The sequence below is a fragment of the Nelusetta ayraudi genome, unplaced genomic scaffold, assembly GCF_046127955.1.
Source record: "Nelusetta ayraudi isolate G7.1 ecotype Tasmania unplaced genomic scaffold, CSIRO-AGI_Nayr_v1 ptg000002l, whole genome shotgun sequence".
NCBI lineage: Eukaryota > Metazoa > Chordata > Actinopteri > Tetraodontiformes > Monacanthidae > Nelusetta > Nelusetta ayraudi.
Window position 1 is genome coordinate 4,526,437 of NW_027466052.1, and position 25,997 is coordinate 4,552,433.

Consider the following 25,997-nt stretch of genomic DNA (forward strand, 5'->3'; position numbering starts at 1 on the left):
AGGGGGAGGCAAACACGGGGCAGGGATGGTTCAGGGACGAGAGGGGGCACAAACACGCACACGGTGTCAGACACGGGAGGAATATTCCAGACACTTTTCAACTCGGATTCGTAGTATTTTATCCCTCTAATCCCTCTTACGGTTAAATTAGGGAAGACCGAGAGGTCCAGACAGAAATCAAGCTCAAATACGCAACTATAACTATTAAAATAACATAGAAAATAACAGCAAACGGGCCAAAATGTTTGGAATATTACAACCCGCGAGAGTCGGTTTGAGATTTTTCTCCCAGCGGATGGGCTGGTCAGGATCTCACAGCGAGCATGCAAACCCGGGGGGCGGAGCGGTGTACACACCAATCGAGGCAATAAAGTTCTCCTCGTTTAGACTCCGCGTGTCAAAGTGGCGGGCTCCTCTGACCGCCGTGTGGTGCGGCAGCTGCAGGTGGGGAACATTGAGGAGAACCTGAGGCCTGGCCGTCTCCATGCGACCAGAGGGACTCTCTTTGCTCCCCGGGCTGCCGGCGCTGTCTGTGGGGCTTCGCTTGCGCTTTTCTGGGTCTAACACGTGGCCAAGGGGTCAGGGGTCAGAGACGGGACGACAAGGTCGCAGCCGGGGGTCACAGAGAGAGAACAATTCAATAGGGGTTAAAAAAAAAAGAGCAGAGAGCCAGAACGGCACCAGTTAAAGTCAACAGGGGTGAAGTTGAAGATGAGAAAACTTCTAGAAAGAGGTTAAATTGCTTTCAGTAACACCAGCAGCCACCATGCAGACTGAAGCCTTTTAGGATTAGTGGCGCAAAGCACATCAAGCCTCGACAAAACTCAGCCGACATCTCTTTTAATCACCTAGCGGCCTAGTCTGACACGTGCACTCAGACGGACGCACCTTTGGTCTGGTAATGTGTGCGCGCTATTTCCAGCAGGCTGAAGACACTGGCCATCCCCCCGAGGCCGGCGTTGGTGTACGAGTGCTCCAGACTGGAGACGGTGCACTTCAAGATGTCCAACATGCCCTTGTACACCTTCCTGCTCACTTCCTGCAAACAAGGCGGAGAAACAAAGTTGTGCAATGTCTTGTAAAAAAAAAAATAAATAAATAAAAAAAAGCAACACAAAAAAGGGGGGGACGTCAGATTGGTTTACCCAATGTTGGGATATTTGTGATATATATATATATGAAAACAGTTAAACTCAAAGCTATAAAACAGAGTCTGTTGATGCTTTTCCGTTTAAAATTATTTAAATGTTATATTACATTTGTATTTACTCAACTTTTAAAGAGGAAGGAACTTCTGAGAGGAACAAACTTTGAACGTCACCCCGGATTAATCAACTAAAAAGACAAAAATAATTCTGACAAACCTCCTCTTTTGTTTGTCTGTGTCTGTCTGTGTGTCAGTGACTGACTGACTGACTGACTGACTGACTGACTCACAGACAGGCTGCACTCACCACGTCCCGTATGATCTCGTGCCTGGCGTCCTCCTCCGACTGCACGGCTTTGTTGAGTTTGCTCAGCACAAAGACGCGGAGCTGCTCGTTCTCCAGCAGGCGGCGCACTTTCTTCATGTTAAGCCAGCCGACCCCTTGTCCGTCCAGAACGCTCTGCACCACCTCCTTCAAAAACTGCTGGTTCTCGCTGCATCAGACATCATGCGCCGCCGTCAGCACGGAGTACACAAGCATTCGTCAAAAGTTCGACAAAGACCGAAGGGAAGGAAACGACGACGCCTTGCAGTCCAGGTTAAAAAGAAGAGTGAGGAGTCGGGGGTGGGGGGGTAGGAGGGGGAAGAGCTCTTCACCTGGTGTTGTTGATGCGCCCCTGAGGAGAGGGGGACTCCCTCTTCACAGTGGGACTGTGCTTGATGACCGAGGACTTCTGGTCGACGAGGGCTCGAGGTGCTCGAGCGCCTGGAGGGAGAAGCCCGACAATCAGACTCCTGAGCTCAACCAGGAAGTGCGTGAACACGGTGGGACAAGAAAGTAGTGCCGGCAGAGGTGGGCTGGATACACGCACACACACGCACGGAACTGCAAACGGGGGCAGGAAAACGACTTCCTACTTCATCAAGTGGACGAGGAGGATCAATTTGTGAGGAAACACCAGGACGCCTGGAAGCTAAAGAGGGTGGACTGTTGCTGCTGTTGCGCACACACACACACACACACACACTGGAGCTGCTGGAGTCTGTTACCACAACAAGAGAGGTGAGGGACAAATCACACACTCACACACCACGAGTGAAAATGGTGCTGGTGTCGGTGGCAACACAGTTGAACAGGAGACAAACGTGACGTCAGGACAGAGTGAACAGCAACCGTGACATCATGCATGAGAGGAAATTAAAAGGGCGCGTCGCCAACACGGAGAGCGGACGAGCTGCTGACTGGATGGGAAGCAGCAGCAGAGTACCAGAAGCTGCAGGCGGGGCAGGGCCACTCACTCCTACCAGCGGGGCAATTTTGTTTTCCGTCATCAGCGCCTTCATCCGGCAATACAGGAATAACGGGAGCGCCTCCTTAACCTCTACTCGCTCCACTTTTCCAGTTAAAAAAAAAACAACGGAGTTTTGGAAATGAGCTCTTTGTGATGCCACGAAGGAGGACAATACATCCCCACCACCAGCCAAGAGTCAGCGGTTTAGCAGGGGGCTGCAAACAGAGGGCTAAAACATGCTGTTTTCTGAAGATCTGCTGCAGTGTGGATTCAAAAAAGAACAGATCAGAGAAGGGCGACAATATGAGACCTTTGAGAACATTTACATTCTATATTAGATGACTGAAAACATACTTTATAAGGTCATCTTTCTTTGTTTATTGTTCCATTTTCTCACACGGCTAGTTTTCATTTGCCCTCCAGCAGGCTGCGTTACCTGACAAGTTCTACAGCCGAGCCCGTCAGCTCCAGAGTGGTTCTGAGCATGACGAGAAGCAACGCTAACCCGCCGCCGAAATTAAATCGGAATTATTCAAATGAGACTGCGGCAGGCGCCGAGCGGCTCACACAATCCATTTCTTTTGCAATTTTGCAAAAATAAACAAATAAATAAAAAAAACGAGGATGCAGCAGCCACGGCGTCTCTGCAGCCGAGCTTCATATCACAGGTGCATCACGCTTGACTTTAAAAACGACTTCAGTCTTACAGAGTGTTGCGATTTTTGTCCCTTTTCTTTCTTTTTTCAGCCTTCAGGGAAATCAGACGGGTGAGCCGCAACATTTTGAAGACGAGGTAATGAGAACGACTCCGACTCGTCACAACGATCGTCTCTCTGCGTTTCTCCGTGCCTCACCGCTGCAAAAGCAGCTCGCCTGGGTTATTTTGCAAGCTTTACTTGTAAACTATGACTGGCCAGGATCACAGGGATCGAAGAAGATGCACACGGAAGACTGTGCCTCAAAAGCTTGTTGCTCACATAATGATTGTGTCTCCGTGGACTGACAGACTGAGGGAGGAGAAACCTGACAGGCTTTTGTCTGAAATGTGTCATTACAGGCCGCCTGAAAGAAACTCTGGGTCTATTGTTTGCTGCCGCTTGCAGCGTGACAAGAAAAACTGATTCCAATAATTGTGGGCTGCAGCAGGAGTTTCAACACGTTTTCGGCTAAACAAACAACACTGCGAGGGTGTTTTTGTGTTTCAGTTTTTTTTTATATATATATATTTATTCCAAGGGTGCATCGCTGCAACCGCTTCAAACTCCTCTTCAGTTCGACAAACAGCTTTTTGGACTTTGCCCACTTTGAACTTTGAAATGAAAATGTTTGCTGGCGTCTCGAGTGGAGCCTCTGCTGGGAGGTTTTCAAGACAAGTGTCAGCACAACACTGAATAAAGCATTTAACCTTGGCGCCATAACACCTGGCAGTAAGTGCTGAGAGGTATATTAACTTCTGAATTCATTTATGCAGTTTTAAAACGGCCACTGACCCCAGAGGGAAACCTGGATGAGGTGGGAATTTACAGAGTGGAGCCAATAATTGATCCCAGTCTGAGATAATAAAGAGGCATATTGCTGCACTTTGCCAATTTAGCTTGACTACCAACGGTCGGACTTAATTATCTGACCGTGTGGTAAGATTGCAAGCCATCTTCAATCCTAGTCAGCAAATTTAGAAAAAAGCCTAATCGGATCTGCATGTGTTCCCAAAAGTACACATTTGACCTAATGCACTTTATGGAGCACTATACCATTAACAGTTTTAATTACGAGTTTTAGTCTTTATGGTAGTGTGCTATTTGGATTTATCCTATTGTTTTCATATAGATCATGCTATTTATATTTGTATCACTGTCTATACGATGTGTGATTGTATGTTTTTTATCTTTTACTTTGTGGGGGTCCTATGAGCTGCAACCCAATTTGCTCTTTGGGACATGAAATAAACTTAACTGAAATTGGTATTATTGTTATTATTTGTATTGGTATTATTGTTGGTCGTATTATTATTAATGGTGTCATTGGCAGTACTAGCAGTAGCAACTGGGGGGTAAACAAATATATTTAAAAAAAATAGTGCAGGAAAAGGGGTGGAATTAGATCAGATAAGCTTCGACTTCTTCCTGCTCCTTTTTGAACATCTGATATTGCATGTTTTTGCTTTTTTTTTAATGTTTTTTCTCTTTGTTCAAAATAAACTTAAACCAATCAATCAATCGTTTTCGTCAGTTCTACTGCCCGCACGCACGCACGCACGCACGCACGCACGCACGCACGCACGCACGCACGCACGCACGCACGCACGCACGCACGCACGCACGCAGTTAGAAAACTGACGCACCTTCATGATTTGTCATTAAAAAGGACGCCAGCGTTGCAGAGATCATTTCTAAGGAGCGCAGCCCGACTGCCAGGCACACTCTAGATACTGATGTGGGCTTTTTTTTCCGGCCGAGTATAAATTGCATTATTTAATAGTCTGCAGGTCTCACTGTGTGCAGCAGGAAAACAGCATGAGCCCAACCCCGCTGCTGCTTTGTGGGAGGCATCACGGTCAAGAGGACGCATAATACGTTATTATCTAATCATTCTAACCTTAGCAACTTTATGTGCTTTATTTGACTGGCTGCGGTTGCGTTTTTAACCCGCTGTGACCTGACGCCGAGTTCAAGTACGCGGGTGCCAGGAAGCCACGTTGACAGCCAATGATAACCGTGTGAGGAGGTGAGACATGCGAACGGACTCTCGACAAGGCTGAGCGGTGCGCCGGGGGAAACTGATGACAGACACGGTGAGCCGGAATGAGGATGCACAGAGGGGAATGCTGGGAGATGTAGTTGACTGGCTTGGAGAAGCATGCAGCTCACTCGGTCAACGGGCAGAACCCACCTTCTCCGCTCCCCGGGCCGGCCTCTGTTATTATCTCCATTAGAGAATTTAGGCCAAATACTGCACACAGAAGCCAGAATTAGTGCCGCATAGTGATGGGACACCGGCCCAGACATAACCAGTCTGAACATCAACCCCATAACACAACATGCTCACTTAACACGGCACGCAAAGGAAAAAAATAAACTTTTTTTTTTCCTCTCAAAAAAAAAAAACCTGAAACAAACAAAAAAAAAAGCAGCAGATGGAAAAGAAGATGATGTGGTTTGTTCCAGGTGATTACACTGAGACTCATAGGAATTACACAGGAGCTATGAGATGTGTAGCTCACACTCTTGTATAGACGACACATGAGGCTCAAAAAATGAACGTGGACGGCGAATTTAGGCGATGGGTGGATATGTTTGACAGCAAAAACTCAAAAGAGGAAACCTGGGATGTCCTCTTTTATCACAAAATGCAACAGTTGGCACACTTGATTGTGAATTAATCTGCAATCCTTTCAAGCGTCGTCAATCTGGGAAGGTTGACGCTCAAAAGGTGGGAACCACAAAACAAGCAAAGTGAGTGAGTTAACACACACTCATTCACACACACGTGAGGGGGGGGGGGGGCGGCGGGGAAGAGAGAGAGAGAGAGAGAGAGAGAGAGAGGGAGAGAGAGTAATCCCAGACAAATGCAGCGACAGAACCGAGCATCCATCTTGCTGGACTAAGGATGAGCAGACGCCACAGCAGAACCAGAATGTGGGCACGGAGGACAGTGTGACTGTCAGGACGGTACAGAGAACGACTCCCAGCAGCCACACAGAGGAAGGAGGAGGAAGAGGAGGAGGAGAAGGAGGAAGAAGAGGAGGGCAAAGGTTCAAGGAGGAGGCACGCATGAGGCAAAGTCTATCTTCTATCCTCATTTTGGGAGCAGCGGGCGGCACTTTAGTGGAGGGGGAGGAGCCTAGCGGAGGAGGAGGGGGAGGAGTCCTAAAAACACACCATCACAGCAGACATAACATACCCGGACTGTCAGGGCCATCTGAACATCGGCAGAGACAAAACACACCATGGTCAAAGGAGCAGGAGGTTGTCAATGGCAGCTATTCCACACGCAGTGGAGCTATTGAGTTCTGTCGACGTGCTTCACGCACTGCTCGCTTTCTCTCAGATGAAAGAAAAATAAAAAAAATCCCAATGAGGTTCAATTACAAGGTGCAGTTTTGTTACTGGTGTCAGATTTGTTCCTGCTGCTCCTCAATTAGCTCCTCTTGTCGTCGCAACAGCTAAGTCAATATTTGATGACAGGGGTCATATTTAGTGGCAGGCTTTTTACGCCGTCCAGCCATAAATCCTGCAGCTGATTTCAACGACTTCCTCTCGCTCTGTTCCAGCAAAAGAAAATAAACTGCCTTCCCAGAATAATTATCTGCTTGGAAATTACATTTAGTTCACTGTATACGTAACAGTTCACCTCGGCGAACACATTTTATATCTCACGTTAGGTTAATCGTGGACTGAACAGGAGGAAGAATTTCAGGTAAAATAAAAACTGTAGGAAAAAGCACATTAGCGACAAATCTGTTCTGGCGGATTTTCTTTCTAATCTTGAGAGAAAAACTTAAACACCCTCAATATCCTCCTTTAAAATAGTGCCATGTGTTTGTTTTTTTTCCAGCCCTTTGGGAAGAGAGTCAAGCTCATAAAGGAAAATGGCTCTACAAACCTGCTTGCTCCACTTCCTCCTCAATATCAAAATTAAAATATTCTTTCAGCCAAAATTCAAAAAGAAATTGAAAGAGGCAGAAAAGAGAGTAAAATTATTAAATAAAGAAAAAATTACAAAATATATATTAATGTAATCTATCTATTTGATGTTATTGATCTTTATTAGACATGGCATGCATATGAAGGCAACAGTAAAAACACAACAGGTATGTGTAAAAAGTGTTCAACTCGCCTCCAGTCTTAAGTGTTTTATATCACTTTTACAGGTCCTTTGCCACCTTTAACTGAGCGACCGGGTTGTGTTGTCTTACCTTTCAGACTGGGGAAAGGCGTTGCTTTGTCCCTCGCAGCCTTGTTGGGAAGAGCGAGATTGGACAGACTGAAGCTGGTGCCGTGGTTCTTGTAGAGGTTGCCTGTACGGTGCACCAGAGAAATATCCACTGAGACTGTGGCAGCAACTTTCAACAAGTGAAAAGGACGCTTGAGGTGTATTTACATTTCAGAAGTCTGCAAATCTAGATTGAATTTGATTAAACTTGGGCTGCGTTCAGACTGCAGACAAATCTGATTCATAACGAGTGAACCTGCTCGAGACAGCTTGCACCAGTTTAATCTCAACACAGTGATTTGCCAGTTCAAATTTCAGCTACAACAAAAGTGCTCTCACTGGCAAAGGACATGAGACCTCCGAATCCGTCGTTGCTGCTGTTGGAGATGGTGGAGTTGGGCGAGCTGTTGCGGGAGTCTCCCTCTCCGTCGGACTCTCCCGGCAGTCTCAGGCTGCTGGGACGCAACGGACGCTGCGACCTGAAGAAAAAGCCAGCAGCAGGGACTTAGCGTGCGGGAACTGACAGAGCGCGGCATGAGAACTCTACGCGGGTTCCACTCCAAGCACTCACAACCAGCACACAGCTAATACACCACCAAAGATTCAAGACCACCATGAATGGACGGATTCAATTGGCATGCTGGGGCGACATTGCATGGCTTGGTCGAGAGAGCCTGTATTGAATGGCGATGAAGCATTTCATTCAAGCGATGAGCAAGCTCAACACACTTGTTGCCATTGAGGTTCTGGTTGAATCGAGGGGTGTATGACTCCACTTGCTCTTCTGCATCAGGGTCATCCTCTGAGGGGAAGCCATACTGGGGCTCAAAGTACGGGTTGTCATACTCTTGCTTTTTGTTTGACGGGTCAACCAGGCCTGTGTCGGGTGCAGGTCTGAGGAACGGCTGGCTGCCCATCGGGGGTACAGGGTTCGACAGAGCAGCACTCGCCGAGGCCTCGATCTCAGGCACTTCCGACTCCTGCAGCAATCAGAAAACACACGGGGAGGGTGAGGGTAGGACGGTAAGACGCATCCCTGGGTTCATCGGCATCACATTAACGTCGCTTGACTTTTTTTGGACTGTTGCCAATCTTCGTTCTGACAAATTCAAATCTGTATCCGCAGGCGACGATGAGTGCATACATGGTTGACTCCCTGGATGATGGTGCTGGGACTTGAGCTTGCAGTCGTGCTAGAACTTGAGCGGAGAGGTTGCCCGTCAGAAGATTCTCCGGGTCCGTCGGCGCCAGGTGGACCGTCTAGGCCAGAGCCGTCCCTGAAATCTTGAAACTCTACTTCGCTGGCGTCTCCCAGAGCAGCGTGGGTGGGAGGGTCCAGGCCTAAAACATCATGGTGACACATTAAAAAGAACGGTAAATGATAAATGGACTGCACTTCTATAGCGCCACCACCTTCACTGTACCCCAAAGCGCTTTCCAATGGCCTCTCATTCACCCATTCACTCACACACCAATGGGTGGCTGCTGCCATGCAAGGCACTGCCAGCCACATTGGGGGCCATTTAGGATTAAGTGTCTTGCCCAAGGACACAACGACAGACTGGGATGGAGCGAGATTTGAACCGCCAACCTTTCAGTCACTGGACAACCCACTCGACCTCCTGAGCTACACTCGCCCCAAAGTCAGTGATGTCAATGGGAGTCAGTGTTGGTACAAAGACTTACTTGTTGTGTCTCCCTGGATGTCACCTTGTATCATCTCGCTCACGAGGTCTCCAAGAGAAGAGTAAGATGAGCTGGAGTCATCGTAGCCCTCACTGTCACTACCGCTGGAGAACAACAACCATAAATGAGCAACAATCCCATCTGGAAAGTCTGAAATTGGCTTCGTTTCTTGTCGTACCTGTCTGTAGGGTCAGAATCGTTGCCCTCATCATCCAAAGGGCCAGCCATGGCTTCAACCAGCTGGGAGCTTCCATCGTACACTCTGTAGACCACTGGCTGCAGTTGGTGAGCGTACCACTTTGACTTGTCGCCAATCAAGGAAGGGTCAAACACATCTGAGACACAAGTGCACAAGGCAACGTTTTAAGCACAATGATTTTCGACGACGGGACAGGAGTGAGGCGTTCGGGGAATGACACCCACTGTTGTGTATCCTCTGGAATGCTAGGTTGGTGGGACTGAGGGCCCATTCGCCATAGAACTCCACCGCCTGGGTGTGTGAAAGCTTGTCCGCAAAGCTGGAGCGACGCGGCCGAGACGCCAGGAAAGACGACGCCTGGAAAGCCACCACAGGCCGGGGAAAGAGGCGCAAGGTGCGAGTGTGCATCTGGAACCCCTGCAGAACGTTGGCCGAGTTGAAGAACCGCACCATGGCCACCCTGCAAGGGGAAAAGGTGGTGACTTCAGGCCGATGCAACCAATCAGTGCATTCTCAGTGTATTTCCAAAGAGAGGCAAAATGGATACGATGTGACTTGCCTCGTGGCGACGTCCACAGAATCAATATCGTTGCCATATATGAGGGGGTTGAACTCGGTGGAGGACGGAGAAGCTTTGTCTCTTCCGGGCGGCAGCAGGGGCAACTCCTGACCTTCCTGGAACTTCTCCAGGTTCAGAATGGGCTGGGTGTTTAAACTCATACTAGCCAAGGCCTGGGGGGAGGACAGCGGCATCGATCAGCACAGGAGGAGCGGCTCGCGAGGCAGCAAGATGCCGCTGTGAAGGGCCACTAACCGCAAACAGGCATCAACATTTTCACCGAATTACGCCCAAACAAGGAACAGCCATCTCCGCTACCTGTGGTGTGTTGGTGGCCCTGAGATCAAAGATAATCTGATAAGAAGGGAAGTTCGATTTTACACCTCGTGGGCCTCAGAATTGGTATTTTTGACGTTGATGCCTGTTGTGGGCGTGTAGCCTTTGGAAAGGAGGGCCAGGAGGGAAGTAAATCACTATGCATGGTTTGCATTGAGGGAACTGCTGCAGACATAAGAGTCAATGTTTAGCTCAGCACAATGGGACATTTAGTTGCCGGGTCAAGATGAATGTTAACGTTGTCAAGGAGGGTAGCGCCATCGCCTCGAACTTATTGGTTACGAGAAAAACTCACTGATGCCAAGATAGATGCACGCGCATTCAGTCATGCTTAAGCCAGAGCTAGCTAAGCAGCGGATCAGAGGCCGGTCCGCAACGTTTGGCGGCACCGCTATGCGTTTGCTTCAAGATCTCAAAGGGGGGGTAAAGAAACGAGTAGGTCGTTATGTCAAGCAGAAAAATGTGAGAGAGGAAATTTTCCGTGCAGTGGCATGACACACGCAAAGGGAGAAATCGGTAACCTTATTTTCAGAGGAGAAGATCTGCTTTTGGGTGATCACGGTCAACCTTACCAGACACTGGGAAAGGGGAATAAGAGAGATGCGAGGACAATCACATGACGGCCAGGGATGGTAACTGCCTCACAGCTGCCTCACAGACTGACGCCGCAAAGGCACAGGACGGACAGTTCGGCACTGCGGCGCGCCGCATTTCTTCTCTCCGCCCCTTTTGAACACAACTTCTGTTTTTTTTTTTGTTTTTTTCTACTGTTTTATGTTCTGGATTTTCAAAAGATTGAAACTGTAATTCACCAGAATGGAGACTAATTTGATGACGACATAGACTGATGTCACTAAGAATCAAAAGATAACAGTGTGTTGTTGTTGTTTTTTTTATCTTTTACTTCATTTCCATTGAGAGTTGCAGTTCACTGAGGAAAGGAGATGAGAAAGCGACGGAGGGCCGGCGGTGCAAGACACCGAGACGGAACGAAGAGAGGAGGAGCGAGACGAGGAAAGATGAGGGTTTATGCATCATGAAAACACTGACAAACAACAACAAAAAAAGCCAGAGATGAGATCGTAAAAACAGATTTCCAGAAAAATCCAGCCATTTAAAACCAAACACTGCGACACACCTCCATGGTTACCAGCTGAACAGCACAGTGGAAACAATGGGCCGTGTGTTGAAAAACAGCTGAATTCATTTATTTGTTTTTTTTACGACAAATCACGACAAATCACCCGCAGCGTCATGAAAAAGCCTCCTTATGACTTTTCGCAACAACGGGTGAGGTGAGCGGAAATGACTGGTGGAAATAAACTAGTCACTCTCTGGGGCGACCAATTTATTTCGAGTCGTCCAGTGGTAACGGCGACGGAACTGCAGATTGGCTGCACATCATCTGCTTTGGCATCGCAGTGGACATTTTTCTCCATTCATCCGGTTCAGCGTTGCGTTCTCGGCTCCAAACAGACAACCTGAGGCACTGCACGCGGCCGTTCGACCTCTCAGCCACACAACCCACTGACAGGGAGCAGCTACTCACACACGAACAATGAACTGGCTCCGATTCAAGGGTCTGTGTGCGAATTATGATCCTCGTATGCCTTGGTTTGCACTTTACTCAACTATGGCTTAACTAAACTAACCATTAACTCCTAAATTATTACCGCGTTATTACTCAATGATTACTGTGTCTTCTAAGTTCCCAAATGAATACAAGTTTGATCATTTTATCATGCAAAATTGTATTTGATTTGGCAAAACAAACAATACCAAAAACACACAATTGGCCAAATTAAGAGTGTTTTTTTTAGAAAAATGTGTAAACAAGGCAGAAAAAAATTCAAAGACAACAGTGGCCGAGAGCTTGAACAGCCAATGAGCAGCCACTGTGTCAGAGACAAGTGGATTAATGTGGGACTCAGTCTGCTAAAGCATGGCAAAACAATTCATGTGCCCATGAATCAGAACCAGATCCTAGAATTGTTAGATAACTGGGTTGGTTAGGTTGGCAAGTTAGTCACTTCCAAATGTTGCTGAAGGGTATTTTGTCTTTTCTAGGGGTGACATAAGGGTCCTAGGGTGTAATTTTTACCTCCAGGAGCTAGAGCATGCAAAGAAAACGGAAAAAAAGGAAAAAAAATTGTTCATGTTAGTGCACTACCAAACCAGTTCAAAAAGGCTCTGACACACATTTGCAATACATACAAGTGGGTGGTGGAGGGAAGCCCTACTCTTCACACAGCTGAAAAAAAAAGTTCCACACTTATAAACGTGTTCCGGCGTCAGCAGGCTCGCGGTCGGCACCTGCGTTCTCCACAACTGTCGCGTGAGCTTAGCAGGCCCGCTGATATCGGCTGGAGCCCTGGCTGCCCCGACGTAGCACAATACAATAAACCACACACATGGTGGGGTGGGGAAAGTAAGTTAAAAAACTCACACACACACACAACACCAATGTGCTGTACCTGTTTCAGATGTTTCTTAAGCTCGCCAGATTCAGGTTCTGGAAGAGGAGGCAGAATCTCGGCATTCGTGGGAGCAATAACCTGTAAAGAGGTTTGAATTTAGAAAGAACTTTAAAAAAACAACAGAACAGTTGAAACGGCAGATGGCCACGTCTGGAGGTGATTAGAAACAAATGAGGGCTAAGAAGTGACAACAGGGCCGCCGGCGTTCCGACCTTGCTGCTGTCGAGGTCCACGAGCCAAACGTCGTCTGGCATTTTAAAGTCAGCCTTGTAGAGGAAGAAGCTGGCCGGCACTCCTATAATGTAAGGGGTGGGAGCAAGAAGGAGCTGCGGGGGTTGGGGGGTGGACAGAAGTAAAGAGGTTTACAGTCAGGCAGCCACATTGGCCTGGCCCTTTCATTTTGAAATCCAAAGGCGCCTTCAAATGAAAGTGAGAGTGCACCTGCTCAGCGGAGGCCATGCAGGTGGGCAGCAGGGGGATGACGGGGAACATGTACTCCAGAGGGTAGATCATGGCCACAAAGGCCATGACGCTCATAGACAAGGCGTTGTAATCTCTTGACTGGAGAATGACCTAAAAGGCACCACAAAAGAAACAAATATATACATATAAATTATAAATATTACATAAATTCAATCCTGTGGGCGCTTTTTGTCCCTTTTACTAACCCGTAGTCGGCCCCTCTGGGCAATTCCTGGTACGAAATACTTTACTTTATGGGTTTAAAACTGACTTGAAATGCAAAATAACAGCGATTAATCGCAGTTAACTATCAAGATTCTGCAATTAATCGCAATTTAAAAAATGAATCGCTTAATCGATTCGCCCTAATATAAATATGAATATGGTCAAACACTGGAATATTTCACATCGGAACTGTGCTGCTCAGAGCTCAGCTGCGCATTCTCTTATTTCAGCAGCCTGGCGACATCTCATCCTGTTCGTCCTTCGTTTGAAAAGGACATTTAAATCACCCATAACGACAGCGTTGGATTATATTAGGCCCGCTTTCAAGCAGCAGTTTCTTCCGCTCGACCGGATTTAATGACCTACCGAAATCATCTTTACAATGCTTAATGGACGGATTAAAAACTGAATAAATAAATGAAAAATGAGTAGCTGCTGTATTTTGACTGCATCTCTTATGAGGGCGTGTCCTTTTTGGCTCGACGTCGTTGAGACAGAGTTTGGCTGGCGGTGCGAAAGAAATGCAGAGAAATAAAGCAAAGCCCGTTTCCTCTTTGCCGGCTGAAAATGAGCCGTGTCACTGAAACCCAGCAGCAACAACACACGAGCAGCCGAACAAGGTCTTATATTACAGCCCTGGTCGGTGCTTCTCGTCTTCCTGACAGGAGACACGGGGGAGAAACAGTCATTGCCTTTTTATCAAATGATGAGCACAAGGCCTTTTTTTTTTTCCTTCTTCCGTCTCCCTGTAATAACCAACCAGAACAGTACTGCATGTCAGAGAGCAAGAAGACTTACACGGAGACGGATTTTTTGGAAAACGCACATTTTCGGCGGGGGGAAAAAAACGCATTTACACAAAGCCGAATTTTTTAAAAATTGCCATTGGAAATTATCGGAAAAGATGTAGTACCTATGCCAGGCCTGGCGTGGAGCTGATAGTTTACGAAGAAGAAGAATAACACCTGAAGCATGCCGTGTTTAAAGAAGCAGGAGCTCGCTAACAACATTAGCACCACTGAGAACAGAACGTTCGTTTCCATAGAGTTTGTGTTCAAAAGCATAATCTACGTAGCTGCGGGCAATTCCATTGTGCGACCCATTCACAACAACTGCATACTGGCTACGTAGCTTGCGTAGAGTAGGCTAAGAATCAGGATTGCTTTTGCTTTACAGCTTTATTTATTTAATTTAATTCCTTTATCATTTGATAGCTGTGTAAAAATATGTTCAATTGAAAGATTTCAATACAATTCAAACATTCAGCTTGTTTCTAATGTCTATTGGGAACAAAGCTGTTCAAACGATGTGAACCACATACTTTTTTGAAACCCTATTTTAAGTTATGAGTGGCCAGCCACTGGCCTGTGACGATCATGACCCCGAGCACCGCGGGAGGCCTCCTCTTCTGCTTTGAGCTACTTTAGAACACAAAGCTTTAAAAGGTCCATGTTAAGGTTGCCAGGAAAAGTTCGCTAACATTTTTGTCATTTAGGTTCCCTGCCTCAATATCCCAGTCCACGGACCCAAAAGAAAATCAATGAAACAATGAATCAATCAGTGAGACGGTGCACCCCTCCACCCCGAAACACACACTCACCTTGTGCTCCAGCAGGACACAGCTGAGCACCTGCAGACAGGCGTCCACGCCCAGCAGCTCCAGTGGCAGGTGCAGCGGGAAGTCCACCATGCAGAACCGGGAGTTGTCGGGCAGGGCAAAGGTGAGCGGCCGCTTGAGCTCCTGGGGCAGGACCTCCACGTCCACGCGCCTCTGGCCCGCCACTGGCACCGGCGAGCGCAGCAGGCGATACACCCAGGACTCGATCTCCCGCAGGTCGGCCAGCAGCTGGCTGCCCTTCTCCTCCACCGACAGCGCCCCGGTGAAAACCCTCCACATGGTGTCCCTGGAGGAACATCAGCAACACCAGTATTGACTTCCCAAAAATCACCATTCTGTTTTTTAATATATTACTGCACAATTTCCTTTCTTGAAATGACTTCCCAGCAGTGTTCCAAGGTTGTCTCAGTATATTTTGCTGGAATGAGTGAGCGCTGGGTGTCAGAAACAGCTGCAGGGGTTACTGTGGCAACAACTGCGTATGCTGGTGATGAACAAGGAGGCTTAAGAAATTACAGCTTGCTGGATGAAGATGCCTCCCATTAAGTGGCAGGAAACAATTCATCCCGGCTTCTGTCCGCAGCCTGTTGTCTCTAAATCCACTTACGTTTGTGACAACAACTTCTTCCTCAACAACAAACTCCAAACTTGGAACACAAGTTCTTCACTTAGTTCAAGATAATTTAATGGAAGACAGCTCTTTATTCTGGAATCATTGATCTCATTCCCTTATAAAAGGCATGGGCAAACTATGGCCCAGGGGCCATATGCGGGGCCGTTCAGCTTTTCAATCTGGCCCTCCGAACATGAAGAAATTCTATTAATAGTAAGTAAGCGATAAAATAAATGTATTTCATCATTATTTTTGTGTTTTAAGAGTCATTTCAATAAAGAGCTAAATACTCAAGGCCTTAATTTTCAATAGACTTCAAAGCACATGTTTTCTATATATCCTATGATATATATTTTTTTCTCCATCCAAATCCGATCCAAATTTCAGAACCCACTGTGGCCACACCAGACAAAAGGTTTGCCCACCTGTGCCTTATAACAATATTAGTACTTTTTCCTGACTTTTAGTTTCTTTCTTACAAAATGTGCAGAAAAACTCGAGGCAACTCGACCTCTCTGACCTCAGATGCTGCTGTGGATGTGAGACTGAAAATGCTGCAGGGACCATTTTCATTACGGTTTATTGTATTTACAAGTTTCCAACTTTGTCCCGGACACAAAGCCGATTAAGTGAGCAACATGTTTGCCTCGCGTATTATTTGCTGCTGAAAACTACTTGGAATGTGAGAGTGGGAAGGTAGGAATGCGAGTTCTTACAATACCGCAGCCTGGCTGACATGCTCAGGCCAAACAAATGGCCAAGAAACAAGTCAGAATTAACTGCTACTGTGTGCCACATGTTGAGTCAAAAAAAATAAATAAAAAAAAATGAACTGGAGTGAACTGGGAATTCACAGCTGCTCCTAACTCTGATCGAGTGTCGAGCAAACGGATTGGTTTTTTTGATGCCTGTAATTTAAAGACTTATTTAAATCTATTCCTTTGGTGTTTTGCTACCTTGAGGCCTCAGCAAACAGCCGTGGAAATCAATAACGTGATGGGCAAATGAGAGAGCGGGAGAGAGTGAGAGAGAGAGAGAGAGAGAGAGAGAGAGAGAGAGAGAGAGAGAGAGAGAGAGACAGACAGACAGACAGACAGAGAGAGAGAGAGACAGAGAGAGAGAGCGAGAGAGGGAGAGACAGAGACAGAGAGAGAGACAGAGACAGAGAGAGAGACAGAGAGAGAGAGAGAGACAGAGAGAGAGAGACAGAGAGAGCCTCTTAAGCTGCTGTCGAAGTATTGATCAGAAAGCCCACGCTCTCCGCCCACATGATGTCATTAAACCCTTCTTGAGTGTGTGTTCAGCCGCCCGTGCGCGCCCGTGTGTGCGAGTTGTGCGCAACAAGATGGGATATAAATCACTGGTGTATCAGAGCCCTCCCACTTGCTGCAGCTGCTACCTAAAGGCGGCCAGAGACCTCAATCTGTCAGAAGCGCCACAGCACGAAACACTCGCAGGCATTCTGCTACGGCATTCCGCTACAGTGCTCCAGCGCTCCGACGCCCGGCGATGGCACCGCACCCCCATCGAACCCGACCGTATCGCGGCGAGGCCGGGAGGGGGGGCACAAACCTCGGCTCTGGCCGGCATTTACTTGAATGCTCATTCTGAGGTTGTCAGTGATTCTCAGGTTCTTCTCAAGCCGGGGATTAACCTGGCGCCAGACTGTTAACGTTGCCGTCCAGTGTTTGGGGGGGGCGGGGGGGGCTGTGACAGCTCGGGAAAGATGCAAGCCGAGGAGGGAAACGTCGGGTACCGAGCTGTCACTGCGAGGAGGCAACCTAATTAACACATGGCAATCTGCTGCGGCGCCCACGACGCCACAAGAACTGAGAGAGGCGGGTGCACGAAAATGCCAAATCACATCGCAACCCAAGTATGTTTTTCTCCAGCCCATTAGAATAACTGAAAGTCAGAGTTATATGTTGCATTAGCTGAAACGACTGAGGTACAATGCAAAGTATCACTTGTTTTCACGCCCAGCCTACGTTGGTGCAAAATAGTAACTGCGCAAGACAAGTTTTGGCACATTATCGAACCATGTACATCATCATCTTTAAAAATGCAATATTTAATATGCAATATATGCAATATCATCCAAAAATTAATTTTGCCAACAAAAATTAAAAATACATCTGAGCATATTATCAAGCATTAATGCCTGTGGCTTGTGGAATAATATGCTTTTCTCTTGGGTTTGGGAGATTATTGAGTCACAAAGGCAGAAGAAGTCTTCACAAGCTGATCACGTCAGCTGCTCCTTTAAAGATGAACGCACAAAATACGAAGCGTGCTTGGAATTGCTTTGCACTGAAAACTGTGGTTATTTCAGTTCCCATTTTTCACAGCAGAAATTAAACCGTCACAATATGATGCAAGCTGCAGATGGCCTGCAAAACTGCATGCAGCCGCAGGGGAGGGGAGAAAAAAAAAGAGGCTCCAATAAAAACTCGACGGCAGAAGTGGGAGGATAGAGAGCCAGCGAGCAATGCAAGGCAAACAAACACAAAAAAAAAAGGAGCAAGTCGGTTCCTCAACATGCCGGCGAACTACGTCACTCAGCAGGGAGCCAAAGGCCCCAAGGGAGGTCGGGCTCAATCTCTCTGCATTCGCAGCTGAAAATCTGAGTACGTAGACCTGAAGGTGCACTTCCGTGCCTCACCTCTGGGTGGCGCGTGGCAGCCCCGCCCGCTGCGTTAGCCTCTGGCTGCAGCAGTCCACCAGCCTCTTGAGGATGTGCAGACACTCCCTGAAGGTGGTGAAGAAGGGGTAGTGGCTGAGGATGCACAGCGACGTCAGCGTGCTGTTGCGGTTCCTGGCGGCCATCTTGGCAGCGCTCCGCCGGTGCTGCGGAGACTTGCCCGTGTTCGGCTCGCTGCCCGGCGGCGCCCCGCCTTCCTCGCCGGGTGCCGGCGGTGGTGGCGTTGACTCGGCGCCGCTGGACGGAGGCCCCCCGCCGCCGCCGTCGGGCACCTCGCCCGCCTTGGCCGCAGTCTCTGAGTGGCCGCCCTTGTCTGCGCGGCTGCGGTGGTGCCCTCGCTGGAAGGAGCGGTAGAAGTTGACGCAGATCCCGTAGCGGGTGGTCCCCGAGTCCTTGTCAGTGAGGGTGAAGACGAAGCAGGAGTCGTCTCGGAGGCTGACCCGGCGCTGGCGGATGCTCAGGCAGCCCTCCGGCTGGCAGAAGAAGACCACGTCCGGCGGGAGCGGGAAGTCGTGGTGGTCCTCCAGCGGGTAGCGCCGCATTAGCTGTGGCGTCTGGGCCACACTGTCGCTGCTGGGTTGCCTTGAGGGAAGAGACGGGCAAACGTTTAGTGCACGCATGATATCCCTGGGAAAGGGAGGCAGCAACTGAGTCTAAGGAGACTGATAAACTTAAAGAAAAAAAACACCCTTCAAATGTTTGAAAGGCACCGGTACCGTTAGTGAGAAATCCATTAACAATACAAAATTCTGGTCAAAGGCGGCCATTAAAAACTCCAACACACTGCCTCTCAGGGAAGGATCTAATCTAAAAGACTCACTTGATTTTCATGCGAGTCATCCTTTTGGCCTGTGGCTACTGGCTTTTAAACAATGACTTCCTAGTTTCACATGCTTTCGCACACACCATGGATACTGTTGTGACTGAAGGTGTTGCTTTAGGCAACACAGAATGTTTCTCGGCTCAATATTTTTTTTTATCTTTCAGTAGAAATCTTCAACAACATTTCTTTGACCAGCATGACTGGCGCAGAACATTCCCTCAGCCACACTCGCTTCCATGAGAGCTCAAACGCTTCAAGCTGCCACCTGCTCCCACAGGTTTAAGTTCGTACCTTGCTCCGACCACCACCAGGTAGTCCAGGAGGCGAGGGCACATTTTCTTTTTCTCCATCTCGGACTGACTGCTTCCTGCACGTCAGCTCATCTAGGATCTGTGTTGCCTGTTGAGTCAGTGGTGCCTTCCCATCACAGCCGCAGAGCTTCAGATGGAAAGTGGAGATTGTTGGCAGTTCATGTTGGTGGCTGGAAGAAAAATAAACCTGTAATGATAACAGAGAGAAAAAAATGTATTAGACTAAAATTGGAAAGAGTACCTTTATTCCCTCCCCCCACGTGGAGAGAAAAAAGAAGAAAGCTGCGAGCGCACTGACTGGTTCTAGGAGGTGCTAAGAACGAGAAGAACGGCTTCACACCATTAAATATCTAAAAACTTCTCAAACAGATTCTTGGCGCAGCTCTTGGTTTTTCCGAAACATAGAAAATAAGAAATCCAGGGAGTCGGACGTGGTAAGAGCTGGATTTCAGTCACGTGGTTGTAATGACGCGCGAAGGTGGCCAGGAAGTAGAAACGGAATCTGATCGGTTAGAGCGATTGGAACAACCGTAAGCAACCCTGCCCTTCATCTCCAGCCCTGCGACATCGCATGAAGACAACCTAATGTCTCCTCAAGTGGAGACTATTTTATTATTGTCAACTCTATGACCCGTTTCTTTTTCTGTCTTTCTGTGGGAAGCGTCGCAGGGACAGTGAAGCGACAACGCTGGCTCCAGCCGACGTCACCGCTTCCCAATTTGCATGGTGACCGCGACCACCAGACGAATCACATGATGACAGACATAAAGATAGAAACGAGGAGCACGACAGAGGTGAACCCCCCTGCATCAGCATTGCTTTAAACAGCATAAACAAAGAAACAATAAAAAACCGGAAAGTGATTGTGAAGCTTGTTTTTCTGTAAAAGCGGTTACGTCAGCCACTGCGTGTTGGTGCAGTGAGTGTTTTAAGTGAAGGGCTGCAGTTTTATTAAGCAGATTAAGGGTTTCAGACAGAGGCCAAAACATTCTTTAAGCTGAGCCTCCCTTTAGCCCCCACCACACACATACACACACACACACACACACACACACACACACACACACACACACACACACAGCTGTGACTGACAGGTGCCAAACACATGCCAATCAATGCAACGGCTATACAACAGCAGATCATGGAAACAGCAAAATCAATCAAAACGACCCAGTGAGCATCGTTCATGAACAATGAACTGATTCAAAGCTTTCACAAACTGGATGGTTGGGGCGCCAACGTAAGATTATCTGCAGCAGCGTTTTCCTCCACCTTCTGCATGCTGACTGCTGGATGACACAAAAAACTAATTTACAAAAAAGTATTTTTTTTTTTTTTATTCCACCATCGACTGTTGCTGCCAGAGTTGGCTGTCATTTACTTTAGAAACTGAACTACATGTATTTTTGGCTTTTTTTTTTTTTTTTTTTTTAAAAAAGGAAGTGAATAAAACAAAAAAAAAGCAAAAAAATAAATAAATAACCACTATTGCTGATGTTATGACTGAAAGTCCTTTTAGAATAGATGTACTTTACTCATCCCAAATGGGGAAACTACACTACTACAGAAAACGATTAAATTTCCAAAATGAAACTAATTGCGTGCTACAGTGCAAAACTTCCAAAAATAAAATTAAAATTAAATTTGCAGTCCATGTAACTCAATCCGAGGTCAGTGTGATAACCTAATGCATCGGCCAGGTCTGAGACAGGCCTGAGCCACGATTCCAACCTGTTGCAGGCGAAAGCAAATCAGCACGATCACAAACTTTAGTGACCATATTTATTCTTTCCATAGTCGGGCAATCGTCATGCATCGCGTGCGTCGCTAAATCTACGCCGCATCAGGATGGAGCTCCCGTGTGAGGGAGGCGGTCACCAGTTAAGTGTTGATCACCCATGTGCTTCTCTTCTACAGCGATATGTAAAAACAACAGCAACAACAACAACAACAACACAACGCCTCAGAGGGTATTTTCATTTCAAAGAGCAGCTCGTCGCCTCTGGCTCCAGTCTGCCATGAAGGGACTGCAAAGAAGAGGGCGCCGCACCCCCACACCGCACCCCCTCCTAGCGTGACGGGTAATGTCGACACAAAATGGCAGCTTTGGAAGCAGATGGAAGGAACCTGATCTCGGCTCTTCAGGCTGCACACTGCGGCACTGGATCAATACTTCTCTCATGTTTCAATCACAAGTCGGATCGAACTTTCAAAAATGTTGCGTCACTTCCTTCGTTTCATTGTTGGAATCATCTAGTAGTGGTATTAGTAGTGCCGCCAAGAAACTCACTGTGCAGTCGAGGCCACAATGTAGGTAACAAATATTGTTTAATTGTGCCCTCGCTGTTACAGATGCTTCTCAAGCGAATGGTTTCAAACTTTTTCATACGAACAGATAAATAAAATAAAATAAAATAAATAAATAAATAAATGTGGGAGGAGCACCATTTCAGGGGACATCTGTCCAAACGGCCCCCATCTGTTAAGATGAAGCTTGATCCATGACAAAAGCACTGACGCCTTCTGTTCGCTTTGAATGACAATAATGTGAAAGCTGCAGGTCCTGTGACCGCAGCGACCACTGCCTTTAGCCCCTGGACTCAGTTTGAAGGACAACAGCCCCGTCTGCGGCTGATGGCCACTTAAACAACAGGAAGCCACTCGCGCCGCTTATGTACTTTGGTTCGCTGTGATGACAGCAACCATTATGTCAAGGCGTCCCACTGTGCGACTGAATCAGCCAATCTGTTGCTTCGCGGCTCCAAAAGCAGCCGCGCAAAGGCACAAAGAATTTACCCGCTTGCATTCTACCGATGGCACACGCACACACACCCAGTGTCGCAACAACCAAATGATGCAACCTCCTCTCCCCCATCTGCAGCTCGCGGCGACGTCTCGGCGAGTCGTGTTGGCCCTCGGGGGAAACTCAACGCGGAAATGACAGGTGTGAACACGACCGATTCAGAGGAGGGCATCTGTGCTCCGATGGCCGCGGAAGGATTTTAATAGCAAACGTAAACACGGCCGACTGTGACAGGATCCACGTTTCCACATGGTGTCTCGCCACGGCAAATAGCCTTTTACTCCACACCCTGAAACACAAACACAGCAGCGCCCGCTTTGCACTCACTCTCGCGGGCGACACTGCAGCGCTGGTAACGCTAAAGCTAAAATTTTACGTCATAAGTAGCTCATAATTATCATTAATATTAAAAATGGTACTTGCAGTCAAAACTGTAGGCACAATGTGAAATTTCAACGGGAAAATCTATTTAATTGTGAATTATAACCAGGCTTAATAGACTGAGGGGATCTGCTCGACATCCTGGCACAGAGCTTGAGAAACCACAGCGTCACTTATGAACAAGTGCGACGTCAGTACAAAGTGGTTATATTGTAGGAGTATTTACGCATCACACCCGCATATCACATTACAAATTTCATAAGCTACACATATAATGGAGTAGGCCGGTCGAAAGGTTGATGTCTGACTTGACTGCGTCAGAAAAAAAAAAATGTAAATATAAATGCTTGCAGCACTGTAACATAGCAACGTCGTTCACAGAGATGTAATCATGACATAGACCAAAGTGGCAGGAATAAACACAAGAATTAATATTCTGCTGAACACGCTCCACGGGAAAGGCGTTTCATAAGCTGCAGCGATCCAAACGGCGCTACACAGTGGGCTGGAACATGACAAGTTGAGTCATCTTAATGTCAGCACGCATCATATCCAATACGTTGATTCCAGCACTCGTGAGTCAGACTCTCTCTCAGTGACTTCTGCATGCTAATGAGTGAGAAGATTTAATAGCAACTCTGAGGAGCATTCTGAGAATGCGCACGCACACACACACGAATGGACTCTCATACGACATACGGCAATCTAAAGCATTGTGCTTGCCACACAGGGCAACACTAACAGTCTCTTCAATAATATGACGCAAAATAGTGAAACCAAAAAATGTGGAATATTGAACAGTGAGGGCAAAATGCTTATTTATAAAGCGTGAGAACATTTACTGCAGTATGACATAGGGCGATTGCTATAAGGCCTAATAGCGTTTATTTAGGTTGAGTTTTATGTCAATGTAATGAACACACTAAAATTTTATCGACGCACCCTCGTCGATTTCTAGCCTGTCTCTAATGGGTCTTGGTGGTGCGTCAATACATAATTCATGCTTTCAGCCAGGTGAGGGTTCACTTCATCAGCACCACGGACATCATGATGCATCCGTGCACAGTTCAGTCACACAGTAACATGGACTCATCAATCAATCCATCAACGTATGCTGTGACAATTAGCAGTACGCACTGAAGGGCAACAATACGCAGCTTCTATCCAAATATAGATCACACTCCTTTCATCTCCCGAATGCCATCAGGACAGTGCATCTCAGTGCAGCTCTGGCTGCATCAGTGCTTTTGGCTGCAAAGCCAAAATGGTTATTTTATGAAGCAGCAGCGTTGAAAGCAGCAGAGCTGGAGGCGGACGGGTCCAGCACAAAGAACCAGGACATTATTTTTAGATGTGGGTGATAGCGGACGGACAAAGCCACCTCGTGGATTATTCTTTTTTTTTTTAGTGACAGGTGCAACCAAGCACTGCTTTGTCACTCCAACAAATACAAGAACAAACAGCACCCTGTGTGGTCCTCACACACAGACATGAGAAATTATGGCGTTAAACAGGACAAAACGGGCCTGGTCAGAGAGGTCTGGAGGCAGCATTCACCAGTTATATAAGTGCAGAGGGGAGCTAGATATGATTCACAGGCCTCGATTATGGACACAATCGCTTGCCAGACACAAATAACAGCAGCTGGTGGCAATACTGGACGGACACACACACACACACACACACACACACACACACACACACACACACACACACACACACACACACACACACACACACACACGTCCCTGTGGATCCTGTGACATCTTGTCGGCTATCAGATCCAACTGAGATCTGCTCAATGTGAACCAAATCAATAAAAGTGGCTAAAAGTGTCAATTTACTACAGCCAAATAGCAAAGCCAAATCCTGACTTATGACGTAGAGAGAGGGAGGGGCGGGGGGGCGAGAGATGGGGGGAATGTGGGTTCGATTGGTGATAGTTTTTCGTAAGCTATCCCTTTAAAATGTGCATTTCCTACATTATCAATAGACTAAACACAATCGAATGGCTCTGAAGCTAGCCTTGAACATGTCATGTCGTGCGTATTTATTGATATCGTCCACTCAAACAACATAACGACTAAGGTGCCCGCTAATTTCAGTCAGACGACTCATCCTGCACACAAAATTAGATATATAATGAAATATTTCGGAACAGCTTAATTCATACCGTCCACTGCACACCTTGCTACATCAGTAACCATCCCAATGGGAAATTTCTTTAGCAGCGCCAATTCCTTCATATTTTTACGCCGTTTTAAATTAATGCTTACTTGTATAACAAGAATAGTTCGGCGTGATTCGATTAAACAACACTGCGAGAAAGCAATTACAGCCTATAAAGAATATGGCAGGGTTTGAGGAGCTCTAGTTGCGAGCTGTTGTGCTGAATGTCTTACCTGTCAAGCTAGTGGCGCTAACGACGTAGCCGACGCTTTGACATTCACGGTGCGGGATAAAATGAGCAGGAGTGGCAGCAACGCTGTCAAGCAATTTACGCGCAGCTTCCGCCCCCAAGCAACGTTAGCGTGTGGCTCCCGGGGAAGGGAGGGTCCTCTAAATTTACGGTCAGGTCTCAGGTCGTTCTACGCGGTCAACCAGCACATCAGCAACGCATCCTCTCACCTCCAAACACAGGCAGCCTTGATGCTTCCCTACGTCACTGATGGATTAGCCCGTTAGCTTCCCTGGCGTTAGCCGCCTAGCGCTAGCCCGCACGATTCATTTCAAGAACGGCGACATTAAACACGTTCGCACGGCTTTAAAAACGCGACAGAACGTGCAGACAAAAGCAACATAGCCAATTTGTTGGTGACGTACATGGGAAGAAAAAAATTGAAGATTAAACGTCCTTACCTGCTTGCGTTAGCCGATTAGCCGCTACCGTTCGCTGCGAAGCCAGCTGCTGACGACGGCCTGGGTGTAGGGTGCCCTCTTCGGTGACAGAAGCAGAGGGGCGGCGGTGTTTGTCTGAATAAGCCCGAATTCTTTTAAGTAGCGGTGCAGCATGTGTGACATTTGGGTTAAACCGCGTGGTTTCGAAACAGTTCCTCTCTTGTGCAACGGTGGCACAGCAGAGGGGAAACGGGCGAAATGTCTGCCAGTCTCCTTGCTCGATGCGCTGCTGTTGCTGCTGCTGGTTTCTGGTTTGGTCATATGCAACCTGCCTTCACATCATCATCCTCCTCCTCCTCCTCCTTCGCCATCCGTCCACTGGGAGTTCCGCATACAGGGAAGCGTAAAAAAACAACAACCAACAAACCCGATGGGATGATTAACGCTCCCTGCAGAGGAAGCGTCGCCGTGTCCGCGTCGGGTTATAAACAACTATATAAATACGCATTAAAATATATGCACTTGATGTATTATTATTTAACCAGCATGATTTTTAGTTAAGTAAATTGCTGAACAAGGCCGGACACATTTCGG

The 25,997-nt window shown here is 47.4% G+C and overlaps 1 protein-coding gene across 42 annotated transcripts in view; it reads right to left on the reverse strand.

Annotated features, from left to right (window-relative positions):
* madd (MAP-kinase activating death domain) overlaps positions 1-25,749 on the reverse strand; it is a 42,657-nt gene extending 16,908 nt beyond the window's left edge. For 7 of the 42 annotated variants that reach the window (XM_076018367.1, XM_076018493.1, XM_076018459.1 and 4 more), the window contains exons 1-20: positions 25,425-25,747; positions 19,362-19,568; positions 18,209-18,829; positions 14,916-15,219; positions 13,070-13,201; positions 12,841-12,954; positions 12,626-12,706; positions 10,673-10,729; positions 9,816-9,988; positions 9,481-9,716; positions 9,236-9,392; positions 9,058-9,161; positions 8,516-8,712; positions 8,101-8,351; positions 7,711-7,850; positions 7,355-7,456; positions 1,805-1,913; positions 1,455-1,641; positions 889-1,039; positions 357-560 (exon numbers count right to left, since the gene is read on the reverse strand). In XM_076018367.1, the coding sequence (XP_075874482.1) occupies positions 357-560; positions 889-1,039; positions 1,455-1,641; positions 1,805-1,913; positions 7,355-7,456; positions 7,711-7,850; positions 8,101-8,351; positions 8,516-8,712; positions 9,058-9,161; positions 9,236-9,392; positions 9,481-9,716; positions 9,816-9,988; positions 10,673-10,729; positions 12,626-12,706; positions 12,841-12,954; positions 13,070-13,201; positions 14,916-15,219; positions 18,209-18,829; positions 19,362-19,420 (3,379 nt within the window). In that variant the 5' untranslated portion in view covers positions 19,421-19,568; positions 25,425-25,747. Of the gene's footprint in view, positions 1-356; positions 561-888; positions 1,040-1,454; positions 1,642-1,804; positions 1,914-5,328; positions 5,389-7,354; positions 7,457-7,710; positions 7,851-8,100; positions 8,352-8,515; positions 8,713-9,057; positions 9,162-9,235; positions 9,393-9,480; positions 9,717-9,815; positions 9,989-10,672; positions 10,730-12,625; positions 12,707-12,840; positions 12,955-13,069; positions 13,202-14,915; positions 15,220-18,208; positions 18,830-19,361; positions 19,569-24,967; positions 25,163-25,193; positions 25,217-25,424 lie in introns of those variants that run through there. The other 35 variants (XM_076018418.1, XM_076018412.1, XM_076018384.1 and 32 more) reach the window with 15 other exon arrangements.
* Between the last annotated feature and the right edge of the window lie 248 nt (positions 25,750-25,997).